General features: G+C 36.1%; 1 protein-coding gene across 1 annotated transcript; it reads left to right on the forward strand.

The window, feature by feature from the left end:
- The first annotated feature begins 7,953 nt into the window (after positions 1-7,953).
- On the forward strand, positions 7,954-22,146 carry LOC102229300 (excitatory amino acid transporter 1-like). The gene is made up of 10 exons (XM_005794952.3): positions 7,954-8,063; positions 8,459-8,786; positions 9,348-9,485; positions 16,249-16,453; positions 17,012-17,054; positions 18,176-18,444; positions 18,545-18,778; positions 18,875-19,069; positions 19,698-19,832; positions 20,077-22,146. The coding sequence occupies exons 2-10, from the start codon at positions 8,603-8,605 to the stop codon at positions 20,282-20,284; spliced, it is 1,611 nt and encodes a 536-aa protein (XP_005795009.1). The 5' UTR covers positions 7,954-8,063; positions 8,459-8,602; the 3' UTR covers positions 20,285-22,146.
- Positions 22,147-23,065: the final 919 nt, after the last annotated feature.

The following is a 23,065-nucleotide window of genomic DNA, read 5'->3' on the forward strand; positions in this document are numbered from 1 at the left end:
GAACGGAAATGAACTTTTCTTCATTTTGGACTAAATACAAGCATTTACTCATTCTGCCATGACTTAGAAAAATTATGTCAACATTTGAAATCTTCTCTGTGATCCCGGCTCTTCTTGAGACACCTTTAACAGAATAATTGACACTCAGTCCACAGATACTCACGCCAAGACTTAACAAAATAAACAGTTTAGTTCAACATTCCACCCATAATTGGTTTAACTTATGAGTGCAAACCTCTGATGGTGTAATTGCTATTGTCACTTACAGAATGCAGAGTCTGTTTGCTATAAAGCAGGATAGTTTAAAAATAAGATGAAAAGGGTAATGAAATATGCTGTAAATACAGATGTTTTTTTCTAAATCAAATTCTTTCTTTGTGATGCATTATTATGATGGGTCAAGAGATTTTTGGGTAATTGGATTTTCTCATAAAACATCAGTAATAAAAAATATATATATCAAAAACATACTAGCAACAATGTTTGATTTGGTGTGATTTTCTTTTCATATCTAAAACCCATTACTCTGTGACAAAGGGAAACAAAACATTTTGCAATTCTCTCACTCTCTGTTGCCCTCCACACCTAAACAAGTAAAGTAAATGCTTCAGCCCATGATGTCAATGCCCATATTATGTAAGGACATTGATTAGTATTGCTTTAACACAGAGCTCACAATGTGATATAAAAATGTGACTAAACTAAAAAGAAAATAATAAAAAATATTACCCAAATATAAATTTATCATAACAGAAGAAACAGCGCCTCCTACAGCAGACGTATACAATAATTATAGTGCCTGTTTGGGAATGTGTCAAAAGTCAGATTTTTTTTGTTTCTCCTTCATTATGAGTTTTAAGAATATATTTGTATTTAGAATCCTCATCAACATAGACACAAAACTGATTTCTGGTTATTCATTTTTGAGAACATTTTTGATTGTATTCACATACATAATTGGGAAAACTTTTTCTAAGTTTATGTTTATTATTTGCATAATGGGCATAGTTCCTTTTTACTCAATATTTTCACATATTAGTTTAAAAATATTTTAAAAGAGCTCTAGCAGAACAGTGTCACTGTTTTGATTGAGCTCTTTAAATAAAAAAATTGTCTGAGTTCTTCTCAGTCTATGTATTTATACATAAAATATCTGACCCAATACCTACAAGATGTAGGTTTTATCCCAACAGAAAATACTTTGTATTTAAATTTGACAAATATATTTTAAAACGAAAATGTACAAAACAGTAAAGTTTTTGGTTTCAATCCATGGTGTCTGAGACTAAAACATGGAGGGACTCGAATCTCAGTGCTTAACAGTTTTATCGAGGCTCTATATCAATGAACTACTACTCTAATTCTTGTGAAAGTTGGGTTATATTTGGAACACAGTTAACAGTTTCAAATCTTATAAATAGAAAGCCAAAAGGGCTTCAGTAGAGATACAAAGCTGCACCTTTGAACTCACTTATCCAGTTGCTCTTCTGTTTATTGTGTTGTCTTACGATAAACTAAACTAAGTTAGAGTAAGCTAACCTGAGCCAGTCTAAGCTAAAATGTGCCCTGCTGCCATTTAAATCATCAGGTTAATCATATAAGCAATAGTCTGATCAAATAGTGTCATTCTTTTTCACGTACTGAGGTAACAGTTTTAAATGAAAGTTTTGTGATATGTTCCACATCCATTTTTTGTGGTTTGGCTCGGTGAATTATGTTAGCAGACAGTCACTCTGTGGGTCTCTGTCCTGAAGGTGTGGAATAGTGATAACAAATTACATTTTTTATTATTAAATCAAGAAAGTCAAGAGTTTGGGCCTGTCACATCTGGTGTTGTTCATACAATGTTCAGGGAGAACTTTTGCTACTCTTGATGTAGGCCACATGAAGCTGAAATACAAAATGTGATCACAGAGTAAAGACAGATTCACTGCCTGCTTGCTGGCTCAAGAATGTCACCATTAGCTCATGACTGAACCAACAACAATGAAAGTAATGGATGAATCCTCTTAAAAATGTTTACATTCCTTCCACAAAGATGTGGTTAACATGCAGTAACATGTATGAAGCTGAGGCCACTGCTGAAGCATCTGTATGTTAAGACAAGTTTTCTGAAAATAAACTTGGAAATTTGTGACCAATTGCAAGATTTGAAGAAGAGCTTTTTGAAAGAAATTGTTGAACCACCATGGATTTCCTTCATTGTTGTCTCTTTGTCCAAACAAATAAAGCAGCAGGTTTAAAAATCGGATCAGCGGCATTGACAATATAACATCAGACATTGCATTCTATGCAACATGTGACTCGAGCTAAAGCCGAAGTGTTGAAAGAAGCCATTCAGGGTTTCTGAAACCCAGGAGATGATGGAGAGATATTTTGATAGATTACATGTCAAGGACAGTCATAAATAGTGTTGGGTAAGTTACTTTAAAAATGTAATCCGTTACAGTTACAAGTTACCTTGTTTAAAATATAATTGTAGTGTAACTTTTTCGATTACTTTTAAAATGTAATGTAACTAATTACTTTTGATTACTTTGAGGTTTTAATGAGTATTGACCCATGTTCAACATTTAATTTTTGAGAACTGAGTGGGAACCTTAAAAGAGCACTAAGCTGAGAGGGAATTGCTGACAGGCAATCACAGGAGGTCCACAAGAAGACATGCCAGCACCAGGCATGTAAGATTTTCTCAGACTCCTCTCATCGGGCCATACTCTTTTCTGCTCCTCCCCCAGGCTCTACCATTTACGTAGTTTGCAGACTAAAGCAGGTTCAGAAACCACTTCTTTCCTACAGCGGTCACCTTATTGAACTCTTCCCAAAGACCAGTCTTTCCTTCCCCTCTATCCATACCTTACTGTACCATCCCAACATTTGTACAGTGTTCCTCTTCAATTCGCACCTGTATAGCGACCTGCCTGCCAGGTCATCTAGTGGCTCTGCACATACATGCATTTCCCTAGGGGTAATTTATTTATTCTGCTGCACATATCTATCAACCATCTTTCCTTACCCTAGCTGTGAATAACTGCATTTTATCTCTAAATACTGCATGCTGTACAATCTGCACACGTTGCACTTGATTAGATGCCGAACTGCATTTCATTACTTCATACATGTGCAATGACAATGAAGTGCTCTAGTTTAGTAATAAATAAGCAAAGTAAGACTTTTACATCACATTTTATTTTTCTTGATTTTTTCTTTGCACACCCTTGCTTGTAAAATTAAACACGGCACAATACAGTGCATCAAGAATTAAGATGGACGATGGGTAGTCAAAAGTTAGTCATTGAACATTTAACAGTCAATGGAATGTTGACAAAAATAGAAGTGTTTGCAACATATCATTCAAAATCAAAACGGGAAAAACAATAGTTTGCCAAAATCACACAATCACCGTGTTAGACAAGCAAAACAACTGTGGACACTACAACGTAGTGTCAAGAGTTGGGGTAGAACTGCCTGCCAGGTCATCTTCCCGAGTATCAGATGGACTAAACGTGCCTTTCAGAAGAACGCCTGGATGCTTCCTCTGAAAAGAGAGAGAGAGAAAAAGATAGAAGAAAAATATACTATAATTAATAATTATATGTTCAAAGTAGCATTAATTGGGGCCTGCCCATAGCAATGCATAAGGAGAGTAGTGACTGACTTGCGAAGCAAGTTATAAAATTCCACAAGCTAATGACTACTATTTAGCTAAGCTTAGCATTGATGCTAATTTTTAGCATCAGAACGCTGGGTCCAAACCGACGGGCACACTTTGGCAGGCCCCAGTTAAATTTCTTCAGGAATTTTCTAGTTTACTTTATGTTCATCATGAAAACCATAACACTAGCACATTGCATACAATGTCTCATGGGAAAGAATAGATTCCTACGGGCCACCGTAGATTCCAACGTTTGTCATGCATCAACACCAAACAGTCAAATATTCGTAAAACAATATGCTTCGTCTATCAGTGAGTTGCACTTACCTCTAAATGTTTCCTCAGGTTTGACATAGATTGCTTCGACGTGGACAAGTTCTTGATAGCCGGCAAACACTTCTTGCACTGCACGGTTAAATTTGAGCCATTTTCACATATGTAAATGAAATGCTCCTTATATTTCCAGTGCTGGAAGGCTGTCATTTTTGATGCGCTGCTTGAGCTGAAATGGAGCCGTCCGCCCGCTCGCTGTTCCTCCAGGAGGCTCCGCCAGCACAGGATGGACCATCAGTGGCATTGCGGCTGGCAAATATGATAGAGACAAGGAGCCGTAGCGGGAAACGGCTATATAGGGCGCAAAGCAATAAAAATATCATTACATATTTCGCAAAGGTTTTTGTTCATATTTTTTTAAAATGCAACTAAATTTGTAATTTTTAATATTTTCGGAAGTAGCTGTAACTGAATTACATATTTTCTCATTGTAACTGTAACGAATTACAGTTACTCTTTTGTTGTAATTAAATTACATAACGTCGTTACATGTAATCCGTTACTACCCAACACTGGTCATTAACGGGAATCGCTTTTTGTGTTCGAAACCAACGACGCTCACCCTGGAGCCTCAACTGAATGATGATTTAACCAAGAGCTAATTGTATTGTGGTATGATTTCAATGCCTAGAAAGGTTTTATCTCTGTTGTTTGTTCTCATTGTTGTGTTCAGAGGTTCTCTAAATATGAACTATCTCCTAACAATCACATACCCTCAGATCAATCTTGTCTCTGAAGTTTTCATTTCAGAGGTCTGTTGGAGAACATTAGAGAAGAAACAGCATTATAAAGACCATAAGAGACAGACCGGGAGAAAGTTGGAGAGACTGACTTTGACATCTCAAAGCATCACTGTTTCAACACTCATTTGAAATGTATTGACTGTGAAATAACTGCAAACTAGCAGGCCAGGCAATGAATTCATTATTTAGAGAGCCAATGCTAACTCAGCCACTGGCAGTGGCTCGCTGCGTGAAAGAATGTTAGCTTTATAGTTTGCCAGCAGCCATGTTTTTTCACAACATGGCTGAGGTAGATGATGCAAAATACTCTGTGAGGCAGAAAACTAGCATTGCACATCACCCTACACAGAATCACTACCATGACAGGAGTGGTGGCAGTATAAGGCAGCTGGGATGATTTTTTCTCATGGTAAGATGGAAGCAGGACAACTAAAGAAAACCTCTTAAAACTACAGTAGGTAACTTTTATAGAATTAAGTTGTCCCTATGTCCTAACAGTAGAATATGAGATAATCTGTGAAAAAATTAAACTCCTTTGCCTCCTCCCTGCAGTCCTATAGCCACCTGCAGAAACACAATCCTTGGTCAGAACCAATCATAGCCAGGAAGAGGGAATTAGCTCTGTAACTCATGCTCACACCCTATGTGCTACAATGATGTGGTTTAAATAAGAGTATTCATTGGCAAGAAAGTTCCAGTAAACTCTGGAACAAAATCCAACTGAGAGTTTGTACATTTTAAGACTTCAAACTGATTTTTATAGATGATCATGGTTCAATCTGATAATCTGATACACTTTGCAAACAATGGGTGTAAACTGACAAAAAGAAACTTCAAAATCTTCAAAAAGAGTTGTAACGACTAAAGAGAAAGATCATTATCTGCTAATATTTAACTGGTAGGTTGAATACAAATTCATGAAGCCTTTTTACATCTTTAGTTGTAAAACATTTAGAAAAGTCCTTTGTGTTGGTGCCTCACGTAAAATTGCATTTTAAATTTTTGAAAATTTGTGATTTTAATGTCACAAAATATGGAAGGTTTTTTGTGATATGAACACTTACAAACCAATTCATTAGGTCTTTCTTCTACATTCCAGAAAATAAAACTTTCACGTTGAGAAATCAGTCAGTTCTAAATTCATCTTAGGAGTGATTATGTGAGCACATATTTGTTTGTTTTGTATCGTTGCTCTATCAAATGCAAGGCTTGTGATAGATAGTTGACCTGCTCAAGTGACCTGGTTGTTGATTTCTGGAATGTACTGGAGAGGCAGAGTCAATATTTGGTCATTACATAGCCAATTGTACAAATTTAAATCTGTAAGTCACAATGACATGATGACATAAGGTATGAGAGCTGTTACCAATTGTCCTACAATTGTCCTTTTGATAAATTAGCTAAGTTAAAGTGATCCTTTATATCCAAGGATAAAATGAAAAAGTTTGACACTTACATATTTTTAACCTATTAGTTTGTGACCATTTCACTGTTACATGAAGCATCCTATGGTAAATCACACTTAACAAAGAAAGTTTGAAACTCATTGTGCTTGTTCATATGTGGTCATTTAGTTAAGTATTAAAGTTAACTACAAAACATCTTGGGGAAAAAAAGTCTTGCTTATTCCAAGTAATATTCCCCTGAGCTTTTCAAGACCTCTGAGACCACAATTTGTATCTGAAAAGTTTTTTACATCATAGTGGGAGTCTCTTTCATAATTTAAAACATGTTACTGCTCCACTTGGAATTTTCCTCAAACTAACTCAAACCAAACACTGTAATCATGTGCAACTCCTTTTCCTAAAGCACATCTAAATAATCTGATCTGAACACAAAGCAAAAGAAAGAGAGCAAAATCCTGTCTTAAATCAGTACAAATACATTCACTGTTGTCACATTGCGGGTTTTCCTCATGTTCTTAGAAACACACAAAGTTAATAAAAACAGCTCATGTAGAAAATTGTGCACATAACAATCCACTGTTTATTTAAAACTGATCTTTTTGCATTTGGTGGATTTTTCTGCCAAAGTGCTCTTGTAGGAAGTGAAGCATCCATTGTTTTCAATAACATGAAGTGTAACTGCACTCAGCTAATTTTCTGCAAACTTCTATGAAGCATGATGTACAAATGACGTTGCTTTCTTGGCAGAAGCTAGTTAACCAGTTGCCCCCACTTGCAATTGGCAAATATTTGCTGTCTCTTTTTAGTTTACCATACTAAATTCTACACAGATGTTGTTTGTTTTTTATGGAAACACCAAGAGGACTTTGCATAGCAGAAATGTACTGAAAGGCCACAAAAGAAGACTATTTTGTTGACTTCTTGGAGATGTTCCAACATCATACACACATTGAGCTTTCCAAGAGTTCATACCCTTTGAACTTTCTCACATCTGTTACAAACAAAATTGTCAGCGCATCTAACTTAGGTTTGACAGGCCCACATAAATTAATTAGAACATAAAAGCAGAAGGAATAGGCTACATGGTTTTAAATTTATTGTTGTTGGTTTTTTTTTTACACATTACAAATCTCAAAAGTGTGGCATGCATTATTATTACAGCTAGTTAAGCTCACCTTGGTTTAATGTCTCTACAACTTTATCCCCCGTTCTTTGAACTTAATGACGCTGTTTATTTGCTAATCACAGTCAGCCAAATCCATATCCTAGTTACACCAGATTTTACTTGCAAACATATTTGCAAAGCCTCTATTTTTCTTCTAATTGAGAGCTGTGCATTTTGTTATAACAGTCTGTCCCATGGTTCAACTTTCACAACACACTGCTAATCAACCCTGTTTTGTTTAACAGGGTTTGTTTTACTATGTTGACTCATTCTTTGCAGGAGCCCCTGGTCAGGCTGAACTTATGAAGCATGAAAAAAACTGTTTCAAAGGACAGCTGAGAGGGCCAGAAGAACACAAGAAGGTCCTTTTTCTTTCTGCTTTTTGAAAAGCTCATTATTCCTCAAGTTTGCCTCCGCCTGAAAAGCACCCCCTCCACTACCTTATTTCACTTTTTTAGCTGCCTACCCCCCGCCCTCCATTTCCCCTCAAGCCCACGCTGTGCAACTCAGTGACTACCACTTTTCTGAGAGGGCACCGCCTCCATTTTCTCACTGGCTCTTTCGTTCCCTCATCCCTGACGCTGACCCCTCCTTTCCTTTCTCCACCCCTCTCTTTCTCCACTGAATATCTCTTCATTTCTGTCTGCACAGTCTGCTCATAACCAAAGGACCCCTCTCACACCGATCCAAGCTTTAAACCTGACCTTTTCCCTGGAAAACTCAGACATTGCTCCAGAGGACCTTATTGCTCAAACCTAAAGGTATTGAAAAGAGCCTCTGTGTCCATATTTTGTTATCTACTGTATAACTCAGAAGCAGAGCTTCTGTTTTTGAATTGACCTGCCTATCTAAGCCAAACTGTACACGTGTGTGCAGAAAAGGAAGTTTGCAAATTCTTTACAGCTGCCAATAGAATGCTGGTGTATTACTCAGAATGCAGTTTTGTCTTGACTTGGATGTTAAAACATCTTTTATACACAGGATTTCTATTTGTCTTGGTGTTAAGATTGTTTCTGTCACATACAACAGCAGTCAGAAATGTAATTTAACACAGATAACTTATTTTTGTGGTTGCTTCTTGTTTCATCTAACAAAAGTTCTTGTCTATGTCACATTATGACATTTTTATTGATATTTATGTCATTCTTTTGAGCAGGTAACTACTAATCCTTTAACCAACGGAGAGGTGTGACACTCAGGAGCAACAGGACTTTAACCTAGTCATCAGCGCATCTATAGTGTTTTCATCGCTGCGAAGGCCTGCTTGGGAACAGCAGCTCTGCAGATTCCAGCCACAAATATGACTCAAAGCAATGGAGAGAATCCACAGAGGAGCCGCAGTGGTCTTCACCAAATCCGAGCCGGGATCCAGTCCAGGTCGTTGCTCGCCAAGAAGAGAGTGGAGAACATCAAGAAGGACGAAGTGAAGGGGTTCTTCATGAAAAATGCTTTTGTCATTCTAACCATCACTGCTGTTATTACAGGTAAGGAATAAATTGTCTAGGGATAGTTTTTCTCTTGGACCACTGAATGGTTTATATTCTGGGCTCTCTGAGCAATTTAGTTAATTACAAATGAGACCTCATCATTCCTCACAAAAATTCCCCACATCAGCCCAATAATTGATCAGTTCCTTGTCACAAGCAGCAGAATAACGGACGAAAGAAAGAAACCACCAAAGACCTAACACAGTCAGCGCTGATGAATTTAACAGACTAGTCTTTCCTTGACCCCATGCCTGACCTTTGAATACTCTCTACTGACCCCTGAATTCTGCCCAGGAGGAGTTGAAGCTGACTCACAATGATGTCTGCAGCTAGAAATACACCAAGTCATGACAGATTGTTAAATTTAGGATGTTTGTCAGATTTCACAATCTGACACCTGGAACTGTCATTATATTTGTGGTAGCTTGAACAATCGACTAATTGGATAGAAATAGACATGTGCTTTGTTCTGGTTGAGCAGTGTTGCTCGACTCTTTCTGGTACTGTGTAGAATATCATAATTTACCACCTTTTCCTCCACATCTGATCTCCCTGCAGGTATAATCCTCGGATTTTCTCTGCGTCCATACAAACTGTCTTACCGTGAAGTGAAGTACTTCTCCTTTCCTGGAGAGCTGCTGATGAGAATGCTCCAGATGCTGGTGCTGCCACTGCTTGTCTCGAGTCTTATCACAGGTATTATATAACAGCTTTGTGTAACAACAAGCTGGATCAGAAAGAGGATGTGTATTTATTTGACAAGAAAAAACTAATTGGAAGTGTTGCTGGATGCTTGTTATATCTTGACTTGTTGGTATTAGGAAAAAAATTTCAGTGTGAAAAAAGCACAAGTTCATAAAAAAAAGATTGGACATACACTATGGGGTAGATGACAAAATATTCAAAATGCCTTCTTTTTACATAACCATTTTAAAAACATCAACAGTGACACTAGAACAATGTCACCCAGCTTGGGGCCATCCGGGCCATTGTCTGATGAGGCACACATTCCTGTTCTGTGTTACTTTAACAAGCTGACCGAACAAACCACGCTCCTGAAATCACTAAATACATCTCATTTCATGGGAAAATAAAGTTAAAAAACCATGGTTAGAAAAATATATAAATAAGAAAAAAATAAACAGAAAAAGAGGCAGATATTGAATGGTGTACTAATAATTTTCTTTTGATGTGCTGCACTCATTTGATCCTATATTTTTTTTTACCAGCATCTCAATTTTAATGTAGTAAAACTGATTACCCTCAAAGCTTGCTTAAGGCAAAAAGTGTTGTCCTTGACTGCACCTGGCTTAAATACTCAGTAACACACATCCACAGAACTACTCCCATGGTCCTTTGTTTAACCTTTTTATCTCACAACTTAAAGTCAACGCAACATGCTCCTCCATCGCCTCGTATTAACAGTATTGTATTTCTCTCATCCAACCTTCTCTGTGTCTCCTCTGCATGACTCCACAGCTTACTTCTCATTTTGTCGTTAGAAAATCCTCCCCCTTTGTCTTCTAACACTGTTTCTATCAACAACTCCTTTTACATTTCGTTCTTTGATTTTTGACCTTTGTCTTTGGATGTAGCCCCTCTGTTGTGAAACACCCCAGATGCCTGCTTGTTTATTTTTCTGCAGCTCCACCGATCTATAAGTACATTACGAGCCGTAAAGTGAGCCAGCTATTTTGTAAGCCAACATGCTTTGTTGTTATCTAGGTGTATGATCTCATAAGCAACATCCAAACATGTTGACTTGCAGTTCTGTTCTGAATCACATGTTTGACCTGTTTTACTTAAAGTATTTTACAATTAGTGTACATTACCTAGGTACGGTAGGTAATGACCTACCAACTGGTAAGTGTTCTGAGCCCTTACCAGTTGGACCAGTATTTCTGAAAAGCAAAAACAGAAGGCATCCTAGTGATATTTCTATGGATAATGGCCTGTTTGTTTGGAAGGAGAAATTGTATTCACTTTTATAATCACCTGGCCAACAGTGCCAGGATGCAGCCAATGGTTAGTTTTACGTAACCCTGACTGACAAATACTGCAGGAGTAAATGTCCGGCTTTTGCAGTGACTGACAGGGAGAGAGCCCAGTCTTCAGTGGGGATGACACAGACACATCTTATAATAGTCGGCTTTGTGCTACAGCAGAGCATAACATCAGCATCCTGATTTGTTCACAACACATGATCTCAGCCACAGCGTGTTTGTTGCTGTTTCCAGAAAAGTATACATTATCAGCAGTTCCATTACTACAGCAGTTTCTTTTGTCTTCAAGTGCTCTTTTCCTTTTTCTATCAAGGCCAATTAGGAGTAATTATTACAGAATGATGTTTTGATTATTCTGATTTTAAAGCAGTAATTATTCCATTTTTGAGCAATGTTTAGAGAGTTAACAAATGTTATACATTCACGCCTTTTTTGTACCTTGAATAGTATTAAGAAAAAAATTGTAACTCATAGCTTGCTAAAACCTACAGTATTTGTATTACTAAACCAACAAAAATGAAATTATAGTGAAAAAAACTGTCTGAAATGAAGAAAGAAAAAAAACAAACAAAGATTATAATAATAAGTAGCGGTTTAAAATTATTTGTCATCCAGAGCCATAATTGTATTTAAAGGTGCAGTACAATGTAAAATCCACTCTTTTTGAGCTTTGCAGCATATTATAATGCTATAACATGACCTAACTGGAGTGTTACCTTGATTCTTTCATGCATGTTTGAGAAAACCTTAAATCTCCTGTCAATTCAGCTGTGTAAAATAGGTAGACCTAGTACTACCTTTGAGGCACAGCTCCTCCTCCGGGCTGCAATTTCCAAGCGGCCCTCCCTCGTAATTCCCCTACTCAGCTCCTCTAGACTAGCCAACTGCAATTAGCAATCACCTGGTGGAACTGCGCCTCTGCTGAGTTCATAATACGAGCTACTTCCCAATGCAACACTGGTAAAAATAAATAAATAAATAAATAAATTGTCAGAGGGTTAATAGAGGAGGAGCAGGAGTTTTTAAAGAGACAGCAGCTCAATTTCAAAGCATTAACTTACAAAATCTTATTTCTTCTAGGTCATATTTGATATATATATATATATATATATATATATATATATATATATATATATATATATATATATATATATATATATACAGTATATATAGCATTTTTATAACTACTGAAGTCAACATACCTACTTGATTGTGCTATAAAATGTTACTATATGCCTGAAAAATACATATTACTTTCTCTTTAACATCAGGATCTTAAAATGTTTTCTTTATCATAATAGAGTTTCTATGTAGTATAAATTTGATTGAATCTTTAGAAAATTGTGTATCCACTCCCATGTCCATGAGTAGGTTGTGTTTAAATCTTTTTTAGAATAATCATTTCTACAAGTTAGTCAAAATCCTGTTTTCCATAAAATCCTGTTTATTTTTATATTCAATAATATTTATAATGCTAGAGCTGTCTTTAACACTGATGAAAAATCATGCAGCTCATGATTATCAAATATGTGGAGACACCATTTAAAAATAACCAATAAACTAAAATAAAGAGTCATTACAGTAAAAGTTAGTAATATAGAAGACAAAAGTACTAATGTTTTAAAACTGTTATTTTTAAAAGTCTATAAACATGTTAATAAAATTATGAACCTTCACTAACTAATTTCTGATGTCACAAATATAAATTAGTAAACAGTCACTAGTAAGTCTAGTTACTTTTTTATCAGGGACATCAATTTAATTTCGTAATGTAATATTGTTTATATTAAAATGCAGCTTTTTGATTTCATTACTGTTTAGTTTTTTTTCCACATTTTTGCTGAAAATAATGAATCTGCCAGCCCACTGTGTTTTGATCGGAAACAATAATCTCACATACTTTAGCTTTATCTTTTTTCCCCCATCCTAAATTAACCAAGCAGCTTTAATCCCTCTCTGGTGAAATAACAGCAGGATTTTTCATATGAGCAAGACTTTGTGAATAATCTATTTCTGTAATTTCTGCAATGACCTGTCCAAGGGACATGATTCTGAGTCGGAGTAGCCCTTCTATGTGAAAAGAGTTGTCCCATGTGAAAATGTCTTGCTTCTGAGCTGTTTTGATCTACAAGTGAACCTGAGTTGTGAGCCTGAAAAAATTTGAGCAGAACTCAGAGGGGCCGTATGCGGTGTTTTGAGCTGAATGTAGTGGGGCCCCAGAAGGTAAGAAATGAGGGAAGGTAAAGAGGGTTGAGCTGTAATGCGGATGAAGGGAAGAACAACAGATAGAGACTTATGAGAAAGAGGCTTATGTGGTCTGCTCATTAAATGAGAAACAAGACCTAGAAGAAGCTTTGTTTGCTAATGCATTTTTATTTCTTCTCATTTCAGTCAACTCCATCACACTTGATTCAATACAACCTGAAAACTGAATAATACAGAATAATTTACAGAATAATGGGAGACCACCAGAGAGTTTTTATATTGCAGAGATTAAAGAAGGAATGATGGAATAGAGAAAATAAAAGGCCCGAAGAGAAGAAAATATTACAATTTGAAATTCAAAATGAGATCTTAACTTTTAAAATTCAGAAAATAACAAAACACATACTAGTGTTCTACTGCATAAAGTTTCCAAAATGTTAATGTTTGTAGTTGTAACCTGACAAAATGTGAGGAAGTTGAAGGCACTGTACATGCTGTGTTTCACACTGATTCTTACAGAGCCGGACTGATGAGCATTCCCCCAAACTACAAAGAAAGTCATTCAGCTTCACATCACACTGCACACTTCACACTTCAATCTTGTTCCTTTCGATCTTTTGAAAAGATTGAATTGGTGAGGCTGCATCTGTTGTTGCCTGGACAACAGTCTGGAGATCATTGTGAGTACGTGCAGGGCGGACTAAGTCAACAAGTTTTCCCAGGGTTGTCAGACAGGGAACGGGAAGAAAGCGAACACGGAATGAAAGAGAACTAAAGCAAAAGGGTTAGTCTGTTAGAAAAAAGAGAGGGGGGATAAAAGATTTGGGGAGAGGCAAGAGGAATACAGACGGGTGCAAAAAGGCACCCTGAAAGAAGAGATGGTGATGGAGGTGTGGAAAAGAGAGGAGATAAAAAAAAAAACTGGGGATGAGTGAATGAAGGAGGGGAAGGAGAAGATCAGAAAGAGATGGACTAAAACCTGAGTCCCGAACTGATGAGGTGATCGGAACAAACAGGTCCAATTCTGGGGCAGCATGTCCATCCAAACACATCTGTACTTTTTCTAATGATACTGTCTGATACTTCTAATTGGTTTTCTAATCATTTTCACTCTACCGAATTATTCCTAAACTCCAAAGTTCTTGAGGCAGACAATAAAGTTGTGATCTTCAAACAACACTGACCTTCGGAGGAATCCACAGACGTCTCAGCAAACATCTGTAGAATCAAAGAGCTATGAGGAATACATAAATCTCTCAAATAGACAAAGCATGCTCAGAAAGCTCTGAAGAAAGATAATAGTTGAATTGAACCATTTCAAAGCAACCTGTCTCCTAATTCAGGTTTTTTTTGTGGCCTTTTTTTCCATCTTTGTCCCCATAGATGGTTTATTGTGAGAACCATTAGCTTTCAATCTGCTTTAGGCTTTTGTAATTTCGTAGCAAACCTTGCTCTTGAATTGAAAAACGTTGCCAGACACAACAAAGAGTTGCGCTGAAAGGGATTTTCTCTGTGTGAGACATCACTTGTACATACAGTTAGACCTTTCTCTGTATCATTTTCTCTGAGGGACAAACAATGCCCTAGATTTAGCCAGGCAATCAGCAACTAACATCTCTGCACACTGTGTTCACAACAAAGTGATGACACACAGAGAGACACGTCGGACTTTGCAGATGCAGAAGCAGAGATTCTGTACTACTTTTTCTACAGTTTGTGGACAAAATAATTCAAAATTCATATTTTGGATGTTTTACCTCTGCAGCTGTTTGTGAATTTACTAAATAAAAGCAGATTTTATTAGTTTTCCCCAAAGGGATTTAGTAGCAGGTGTTGTTTTTCCAGCATTAAAGGTCGCAGTCAGATTATGTTTCTTGTGGCTCTTTGTTGTCGGAGTCAGAGATGATAATCCAGTTGGGTGTATTCCCCCTATAATTGCCAAATCTTTTCCCAGGCTAACTGGACACACAAAGGCACTGAAATTAGTGGCACATCAATGCTATTCTGATTGCGATGGGCGTAACTAATAATCACAATCAAATTACTACCATCTTTCAAAAGTCAAACACCCCTGTTAAGTTCCAGTCTTTTGCGCTAAAGAATTAAAAGTATATCATAGAGATTATGATAAATGATTTTAAAATGTCTTTAACATTTGTTCTGATGTAAATGCTATATAATTAACCTGATAAGTCAACAAAGTTTTTTGATGAAAAATAAGTTTAAAAACTGAAATAACCTATTTCTGCAGCTAGTGTTCGCAACCTTAAACAATTGTTTGTCAATGCATCTTTTCATTTAATTTCACTATGAATCAAATGTCCTTTAGCTTAAGACATAATTTGAAAAAGATCAACAAGGATCAAGGATTTCACTACATAAAGGTATCAGTTAGGTAAAGAATAAAAAAAAAATCCAGAATGTATGGATGAAGGTTAAGTTTTGGGTTTGATTCATACATATGTTTGGCACAAAACCAACAATGAAAATCTCCATGATTTGGAAATGTGGTGGTATTACCATCAAAATCTTGGGTTGTTTTTCTTAAGAGAGAACTGGGGTTTTGTCAGGATAAATCAAATTATGAGCACCTCAAAAATATTCTGTTTTAAGGCAAAACCTTCTGCTATCTGTGTAAGATTGAAAAAGAAGTGGAAGTTTACTTGAGCAGCACAGTGAGTCTAAGCAAATACCAAAGCAACAAAAAGATGACTGCATGAGAAGAAAATTAAAGTTTCGGAATGATCTTGTCTAAGTACAAAACTAAATCTAACAAAAGCAAAATCTGTGAAATACCTGAAGGGGCCTGTAGATAAAATATATCTGTGCAATCTGAGACTTTTGCCAGATGCAGTGGAAAATATTGTAAAGTCAAAATGTGACAGATAAGCTGATAGACTCCTACCATAAAAACTGAATGCTTCTTTAGACTCAAAAGGGTTCTTTTGGTAACATATTAGTATCAGGGTGTGCACACTTATGCAAGCAAGCTATTAGAATCAGAATCAGCTTTTTTGTTTTTAGCCAAGATGTTATTCATGAACATGAAATTTCACACTCTCACAGTACACAGACACAATTCAGCTTTTTGTCATTGTTTATATGTTCAAATATTTTCCGCTACATGGCATATTAAAGGTGGAAAAAACCCCCCGCTGCTTTATCCTACAGCGGCAGAAATATTCCATGTTTGTGCAATACATAAAAAAATAAACATTTTTTTTCTGTTTGAATGATTTTATCTTCTTTAGGTATCGCCTCTCTGGATAGACGGGCTTCTGGTAGAATGGGCATGAGGGCAGTGATCTACTACACCACCACAACTGTGATTGCTGTGTTCATTGGTATAGTCATGGTGCTTATTATTCACCCTGGAAAGGGATCCAAGGACGAGTTCACCAAGCAGCAACAGATAGAGCAGGTCAGCCCTGCTGATGCCTTTCTGGATCTTATCAGGTATTCAAAACAGTGCTTCCTAAACAAACCAAAAGAGTTTCACCAAAAATCAGACAGCAAAACCCACATGTGTTGTAAGTGATCATTTTTGTCTTGTAAATAGACTAAGGATATTCAGGTGTACCAGTAGCAAATGAAAGTCAAATGGAATATAGAAACAGAAAATGTGAAGAAACTGTACAGTAAATACAAATTTACAACTTAAGAACATGTTTCTATGCAGTTATTAAAAATAGCATAGTCAGATTAAAAGAAGCATGCAACTGAGTAGGAAAAAGTGAAAATCTGTACAAAATGTGCATGTATCTACAAAAAGTAACTATTTGCAAGAAATAAAAAACTGCAATCGAATTAAAGGAACTACTCTCGCATTGGAGTTTCCACACTGTTCAAAATTGCATTTTAAATTTTAAATTTTTCAGAAACACAAATTGTTCAAAAACACTTAACTATTTCGAAGGAAGAACTTGTTCATCATAGAAAAGCAGATTTTGCAGGTTCACTCTTTAAAAAATTTACTTTTTATTGTTTTTATTTTTTATTTTTTTTTACCTCCAGAAATATGTTTCCTCCAAACCTTGTGGAAGCTTGCACCAAACAGGTACATTTTCTTTTTCCAATATCTCCAATTTAACATTCTAGAAGTGAAATGAAATTACGTCATTCTAATGTAGCACACTCAAAGAGACTTTACACTGGTAATTACTCACCAATGTAGCTGAACCAGATGGTTTTTCTCTAGAAAAGTTTCTCTAGATGAAGATTTGGTTTTATACTCCTTCTGTGGTATCTAACATCACAAGTGTCCTTCTTACGGAAAGCTTAGGTGAACATTTTTACTTTGTAAGCGTCACATAATACAAACTTGACATTATTATAATTCAAATTTATAACATAATATGTCAGAGAATAGCGAATGGTTTGTTTTTGAAACAAAGCCCATTAAATCTTCTCTGAATGATGGAGATTTCTTTTTGACAAAAAAATTGTATTCTTTCATTAGGTTTTGCCCACATGCTTTCTTTCAATATCACATTGTATTATTAAAACATGCCAGTATAACTACATTTTCCAAAGCCAGAGAAAATTTAAATTATTGCAGGATGTTGTTTGAGTTTGTTTCCATGAAATCGAGCTCTTGACATTTTGAAGTCAGGAAGAAATTAAAATAAAAATCCCATCAAAACAGTTCTCAGAAAACAATAATATCAATAGTAATTGCATTAAGTGATTATCCAAAAGGGGTTTCCAAAACTTTAGCTGTTGAGATCCTTGCAAGTTTCCACTTTCATCACCTTTTGTATACACGCATGTAATCGAGGAAGCACTCTCAGAGATATGGACAACAAAATGGTAAGATAGCAGGATAAATGGATGAATGGATGGATAGATGTGCTGTTGGGCAGGCAGGCAGTTATGTAAAATACTGAATCACATTAATTCTAAAAAACACCAAAATAGCAATTTAATTTTGAGATGAACGATAAACTGTAAATCCAGGCCAATCAGCCCTGACCCACTGCACCCATTGACTGGACATGCAAATAAGCAATAGAAAACTCATTTGGGACGCAAATTATTCTGTCTGTGTACTGTGGCGCTCTCAAGACCATGCAGTCCTGGCCAGATAGCATTGACTGAACCTAAAAATAAAACACTTTTAGATAAATTTTCCCAAAACAGGAATTAATTAATTCACATTTGTTTTTCTTTAAACTTCAGTTCAAGACGCATTATGCCAAGAGAGTAATCCAGGTCACTGTTACGGTGAACGACACAATATTCCTCCAAAATGGCAGCCAACAAATTGCCCAAGAGGAGATGATTCCTGTACCAGGATCAGTGAATGGGATTAATGCCCTTGGCTTGGTGGTGTTCTCCTTGTGCTTTGGTCTGATCATTGGGAACATGGGGGAACAAGGACAACCCCTCAGAGATTTCTTTGACTGCCTCAATGAGGCCATCATGAGGCTAGTCGCCATCATAATGTGGTATGTACTAGAAATGTGAGCTAGAAAGATGGATTATCAAAAAGAAATAACACGTAATGAAATGTTTCAATCTTTCTTTTGTAAAACTCGCTATCCCCAGGTATGCCCCTGTTGGTATTTTGTTCCTCATTGCTGGTAAAATTGTGGAGATGGATGACATTTCAGCCATGGGTGGCCAGCTGGGAATGTATACAATAACCGTTATTAGTGGCCTGCTCATCCACGCCATCATAGTCCTCCCAACGCTCTACTTTGTTATCACCAGAAAGAATCCCTTTCTATTCATTGCTGGACTGCTGCAAGCACTTGTTACTGCCCTTGGAACATCTTCTAGGTTTGTGATTCAACTGACATAGACAAGGAGATGTCTAGATGAACATTTTTATTGTGCCTTATGACTTTTTCTATTAACCCCTCTGTTCTCACACAGCTCTGCCACATTACCCATCACTTTTAAATGCCTGGAGGAAAACAACAAGGTAGACAAGCGTGTGACCCGTTTTGTTCTCCCTGTCGGAGCCACCATAAATATGGATGGAACAGCTTTATATGAGGCCCTGGCAGCCATCTTTATTGCACAGGTCAATGATTATGACCTTAACTTTGGACAGATTCTCACCATCAGGTATTGCAAAATTTTGCTGCTCATAACAATATTAGTTCAAAAATACAAAACCAAAAAAAAGCAAGACTCAATTTAAAAATATTTTATGCCGAACTAAATGTACTAAGTTAGATCTGCTGAATCTGTGGCTCTTTGATTGGTAAACTGTGCTACAAAAGCATCTAAAAAGTGTGACATTTGCATTCAGTCCTTCTGAGTGAACACTTTGTAGAATCCTCTTTCTCTGCAGTTATAGCTGCTTCCTTGTTTGGTGTGTTTTTTTTACTGTTTTTGCTCAATTAGAGACTGAATTATTGCCCAATCTTCTTTAAGAAATTGCTCAGGTTTAGTCAGATTGCATTGATATAAATGACAGGTTTTGCATATATTTATTCATCAAAAGAAAGATTTTATATCAGCCATCATTCTCTTTTGACATTTGCCACAATAACAGGCTATCTTGTGTTGGTCTAATCCCACTGAATTCATTGATGTTTCTGGCTGTGTGTGATAAACTGTGGAATGGCTTAATGGACATGAATTTCTTTGCTTTAGCGCTCTCAGAAAGAAATGCCACAGCAACCAAAATTACACGTTTACTGAATAAAAGAGATAAATAATATTTTGGGGTCTATCATTTTCTCCTCAGCATCACAGCCACGGCAGCCAGCATCGGTGCAGCTGGAATACCTCAGGCAGGCCTGGTTACCATGATCATAGTACTAACATCTGTAGGTCTTCCCACAGATGACATCTCACTGATTATTGCTGTTGACTGGTTCCTGTAAGTATCCAGGAGAATGGGCTTTAGCCACTCCCTTTGAATGGCAAATTAACAACAAGTTGCAGATTTTGTTCAAAATGTTCTACAGCCATACATCGCAATTGCTCTGTTTTTGATTGAATTTTGAATATGCTCTGCAGTCTTGGCATTATTTAAAGGGACAAAGTGTTTGATCTTCTTTTGTTGGTTCATCTTGAAATCCTGTTTTTGCACTCTGTTTTCATGTTCTTTTTCTGTTTCTCAGTGATCGATTGCGCACCACCACCAACGTCCTTGGTGACTCCATCGGAGCTGGCATCGTAGAACATTTGTCTCGCCACGAGTTGAGAGTCAATGACCTAGAGTTGGGCAACCAGACGGTTGACCAGACAGAAAAAAAGCCATACCATCTAATTTCCCCAGAGAACGAATATGAGAATGAGAAGCCCACTCCAGATGACACTAAAATGTAGTGGCAAGATTTCTACCCTTTCTTTCTGAAAAAGAAAGGGTGCAGTACTTGTCAGACAGTACTGCACTGTGTTGTCTGATAAGACCTCTTGAATTCTCACAGGAAAGGTTGTTTTTTTTAATGCAATTAAAAGTCCTGCCTGAACATATTTCAGGCCAAATAAGCTCCACTAATGTGTGACACTCTGCAGACTGGAAATAATCTGTGGTCATGTTGGCTGTTCTCATGGATACACTGTAAAAAAAAAGAAAGTCTCTAATTTATGGTAAAATACTGGCAACTAAACTTTAACCACCTCTTCTGGCATTTTACCATAAATTAGAGACATTTTTTTTTACAGTGTAGGACAAAGATCCATCCTGAGATACATAACTAGTTTAGCTATCTGTGGCCTTCATTCCATATTTCCTACTTCGCTATATGTAATGACCAACGTCATTCACTAGAGGGGGGTATTTCTGTTATTTTAAAACTTAAGTAATACGCAGCTCATCAGAGTACATAGTAATGACTGCTTTGAGATTGAAGCTTTTTGTTGTTGAGTAACTGCTGATTTATATGAAACCTTAACGTATAGCTATAGTATACTTCTCTCTGTAAACTAATGAAATGTGTCAAATATCATGCAAATAGAATAATTTACCAAACTCTTTGTTGCAAAAGGGTTTTTTCAAACCCCTGCACAAACACATGTGGCTTTAACTGCTTTGTACATATTTTAGATTTATTAGAGAATGGTATGCTCTACAATTAGGAATATATTGTTTTGGGTCTCAACTGACCAAAGCAGTAAGTGTTGCTGTAGTAGTAATAGAAACTATATTTTTTGTACACATAACCAGAATAAGATCTCATCAAATACCCTATGGGTGTGTTTTTGTTATAGCCTACAGCTTCCTCAACCAGTGGTTATAGTCAACTAATACAATTAAACTGCTCAGCCATTCATATTCAAGGTCAATTTACCTGACTTTGCTAAGTATGTGATAGATTATTAACCCAAGAGGTAAAGCCATTCATTTTTAACCAAAACTAAAACAAAAAAAAGCATAATTTTAATCTAATTTTACTCAAATATGTAAACAATCCAAAGACTACAGTGATGTTTTGCAGAAAACATGCTATAAGCTTTTATTTCTCAGATTAAACAAGAACATGAAATTTGGAGCATTTAAAAGATGAAAATTGTCTTTCTTTGTATTCAGTTTACTTTGCTATTTTGTTTTACAAATTACCAGCTTGTGCATCTTCTCGATATGTGATAATATGATGCAACATAAATGCATGAAAGTTTCATCATAGTTCAATGGTTTTGAATAGCAAGAAGATGGCAGAATATATAAAAAATATTCTGTGTTGCACCTATTTTCTAGCTTATGTTTCTCAGCAAAAGGTGATACTGATTTTGTCTGATTTAATTATTCTCCCTGTTAAACACATTCATTTTCAGCTGCATTTTTAATTTGTCTAGCTTGCTGTTTCTTTATCAACTCATTGAATAAATGAATTTGCATTTTCATAGTAGATATTTTGTATAGAAGATTATTTCAGAAATGGTGTACTTTTATAAAAATCTGTAGATAAATATGTAAAAGAATTTTGGATTCAAATGGCTATGTATGTGTTTTTTGAGGATTGTATAAATACAGAAAATGTAACTACATTCTTCTATAGTCTTATGACCAAACTGTAATTACATTACACACTTAAGGGAATTGAAAGGTTCATTTGTTTACAGTTGCTGGTGACTCATTTGGTACAAATGCTTCTTCTCATGCATTCACATGTAAACATATTTGATTAGATAGCTGTAGTTTTGACTTGCATGAAATATTTTTATTAAAAAAATAAATGAGCAAGTCATTTGGAGGTATGTTCATTATTTCATCATGACAAGAAAGAAAAATCTAAAACAAAACTGAATTAGGTTTTATCTATTTTAGCTGGGGCTGCAGTAGTGGCAACTTGAAGCAAGTCAAGTTGGACGTTTTTATTTCTACTGCAAACCATGATCAACAGGTGCAGCTTCTACTACCTTATGAGGTAACTAGATGTTGATCAAATCTTCTGTAAAGAAATGGAGAAAATTGTCATAAAAAATAAACCTTAAAAACTGGTGTCCAGAGAGTATAATGTGTAGTACCTGTTTTTAATCTACTTAAATAAGATTTTACCTAATCCAGGAAGTAGATTAATACCAGACTACTATAAGTTTTCAGGGAACAAATAAATTTCCCAAAATGTATTTGAGAAACTACTTGTAAGCCCTAATGTATACTTAAATATTTCATTCAATGCTCTACCTCATATTACAGATTCAAAAGAACTTTAGTTTTAAGTCTGCCGCAATCAGAATCTTGTTTTTGTACTCAGATTGTAGCTTCCATTGATTTTCTACACCCAAAATAAATTCTTAGTATTTCTATTTTAGATAGTGAAAATAAATATTTATAGATAATTATGCAATATGTTCTAACTTAGCACCCACAACTATTTAGTTTTGTATTATGTGTATTTTCAAATTTGAACACCTGGGTATCTTTTCAAGTGCTTTGCATCTGAACTTCTTCAAAAATACATTGATGTGTTTTTTGTACTAAAGACACTCTTTTGCATAACCTAAAATCTTTTGACTGTTACCTCACTTTTTGTAAATTCTTTCTGATAATTTATAGGCCTCCTGTTTCCCCGCAACCCATCGTCACTCTTTTGGGTTGAGATCTGGTGACTGTGGAGGTCATAGTGAACTCACTATAATTTGTAAGAAACCAGCATATTGCCA

This window comes from Xiphophorus maculatus, chromosome 12, assembly GCF_002775205.1.
Source record: "Xiphophorus maculatus strain JP 163 A chromosome 12, X_maculatus-5.0-male, whole genome shotgun sequence".
Classification (NCBI taxonomy): Eukaryota; Metazoa; Chordata; class Actinopteri; order Cyprinodontiformes; family Poeciliidae; genus Xiphophorus; species Xiphophorus maculatus.

Coding starts and splice junctions, on each gene's coding strand:
- LOC102229300 (XM_005794952.3), top strand. CDS start 8,603: ATGACTCAAAGCAATGGAGAGAATCCACAGAGGAGCCGCAGTGGTCTT. Junction 16,454..17,011: donor GCCTTTCTGGATCTTATCAG/GTATTCAAAACA, acceptor TTTTACCTCCAG/AAATATGTTTCCTCCAAACC. Junction 17,055..18,175: donor TGGAAGCTTGCACCAAACAG/GTACATTTTCTT, acceptor TTTAAACTTCAG/TTCAAGACGCATTATGCCAA.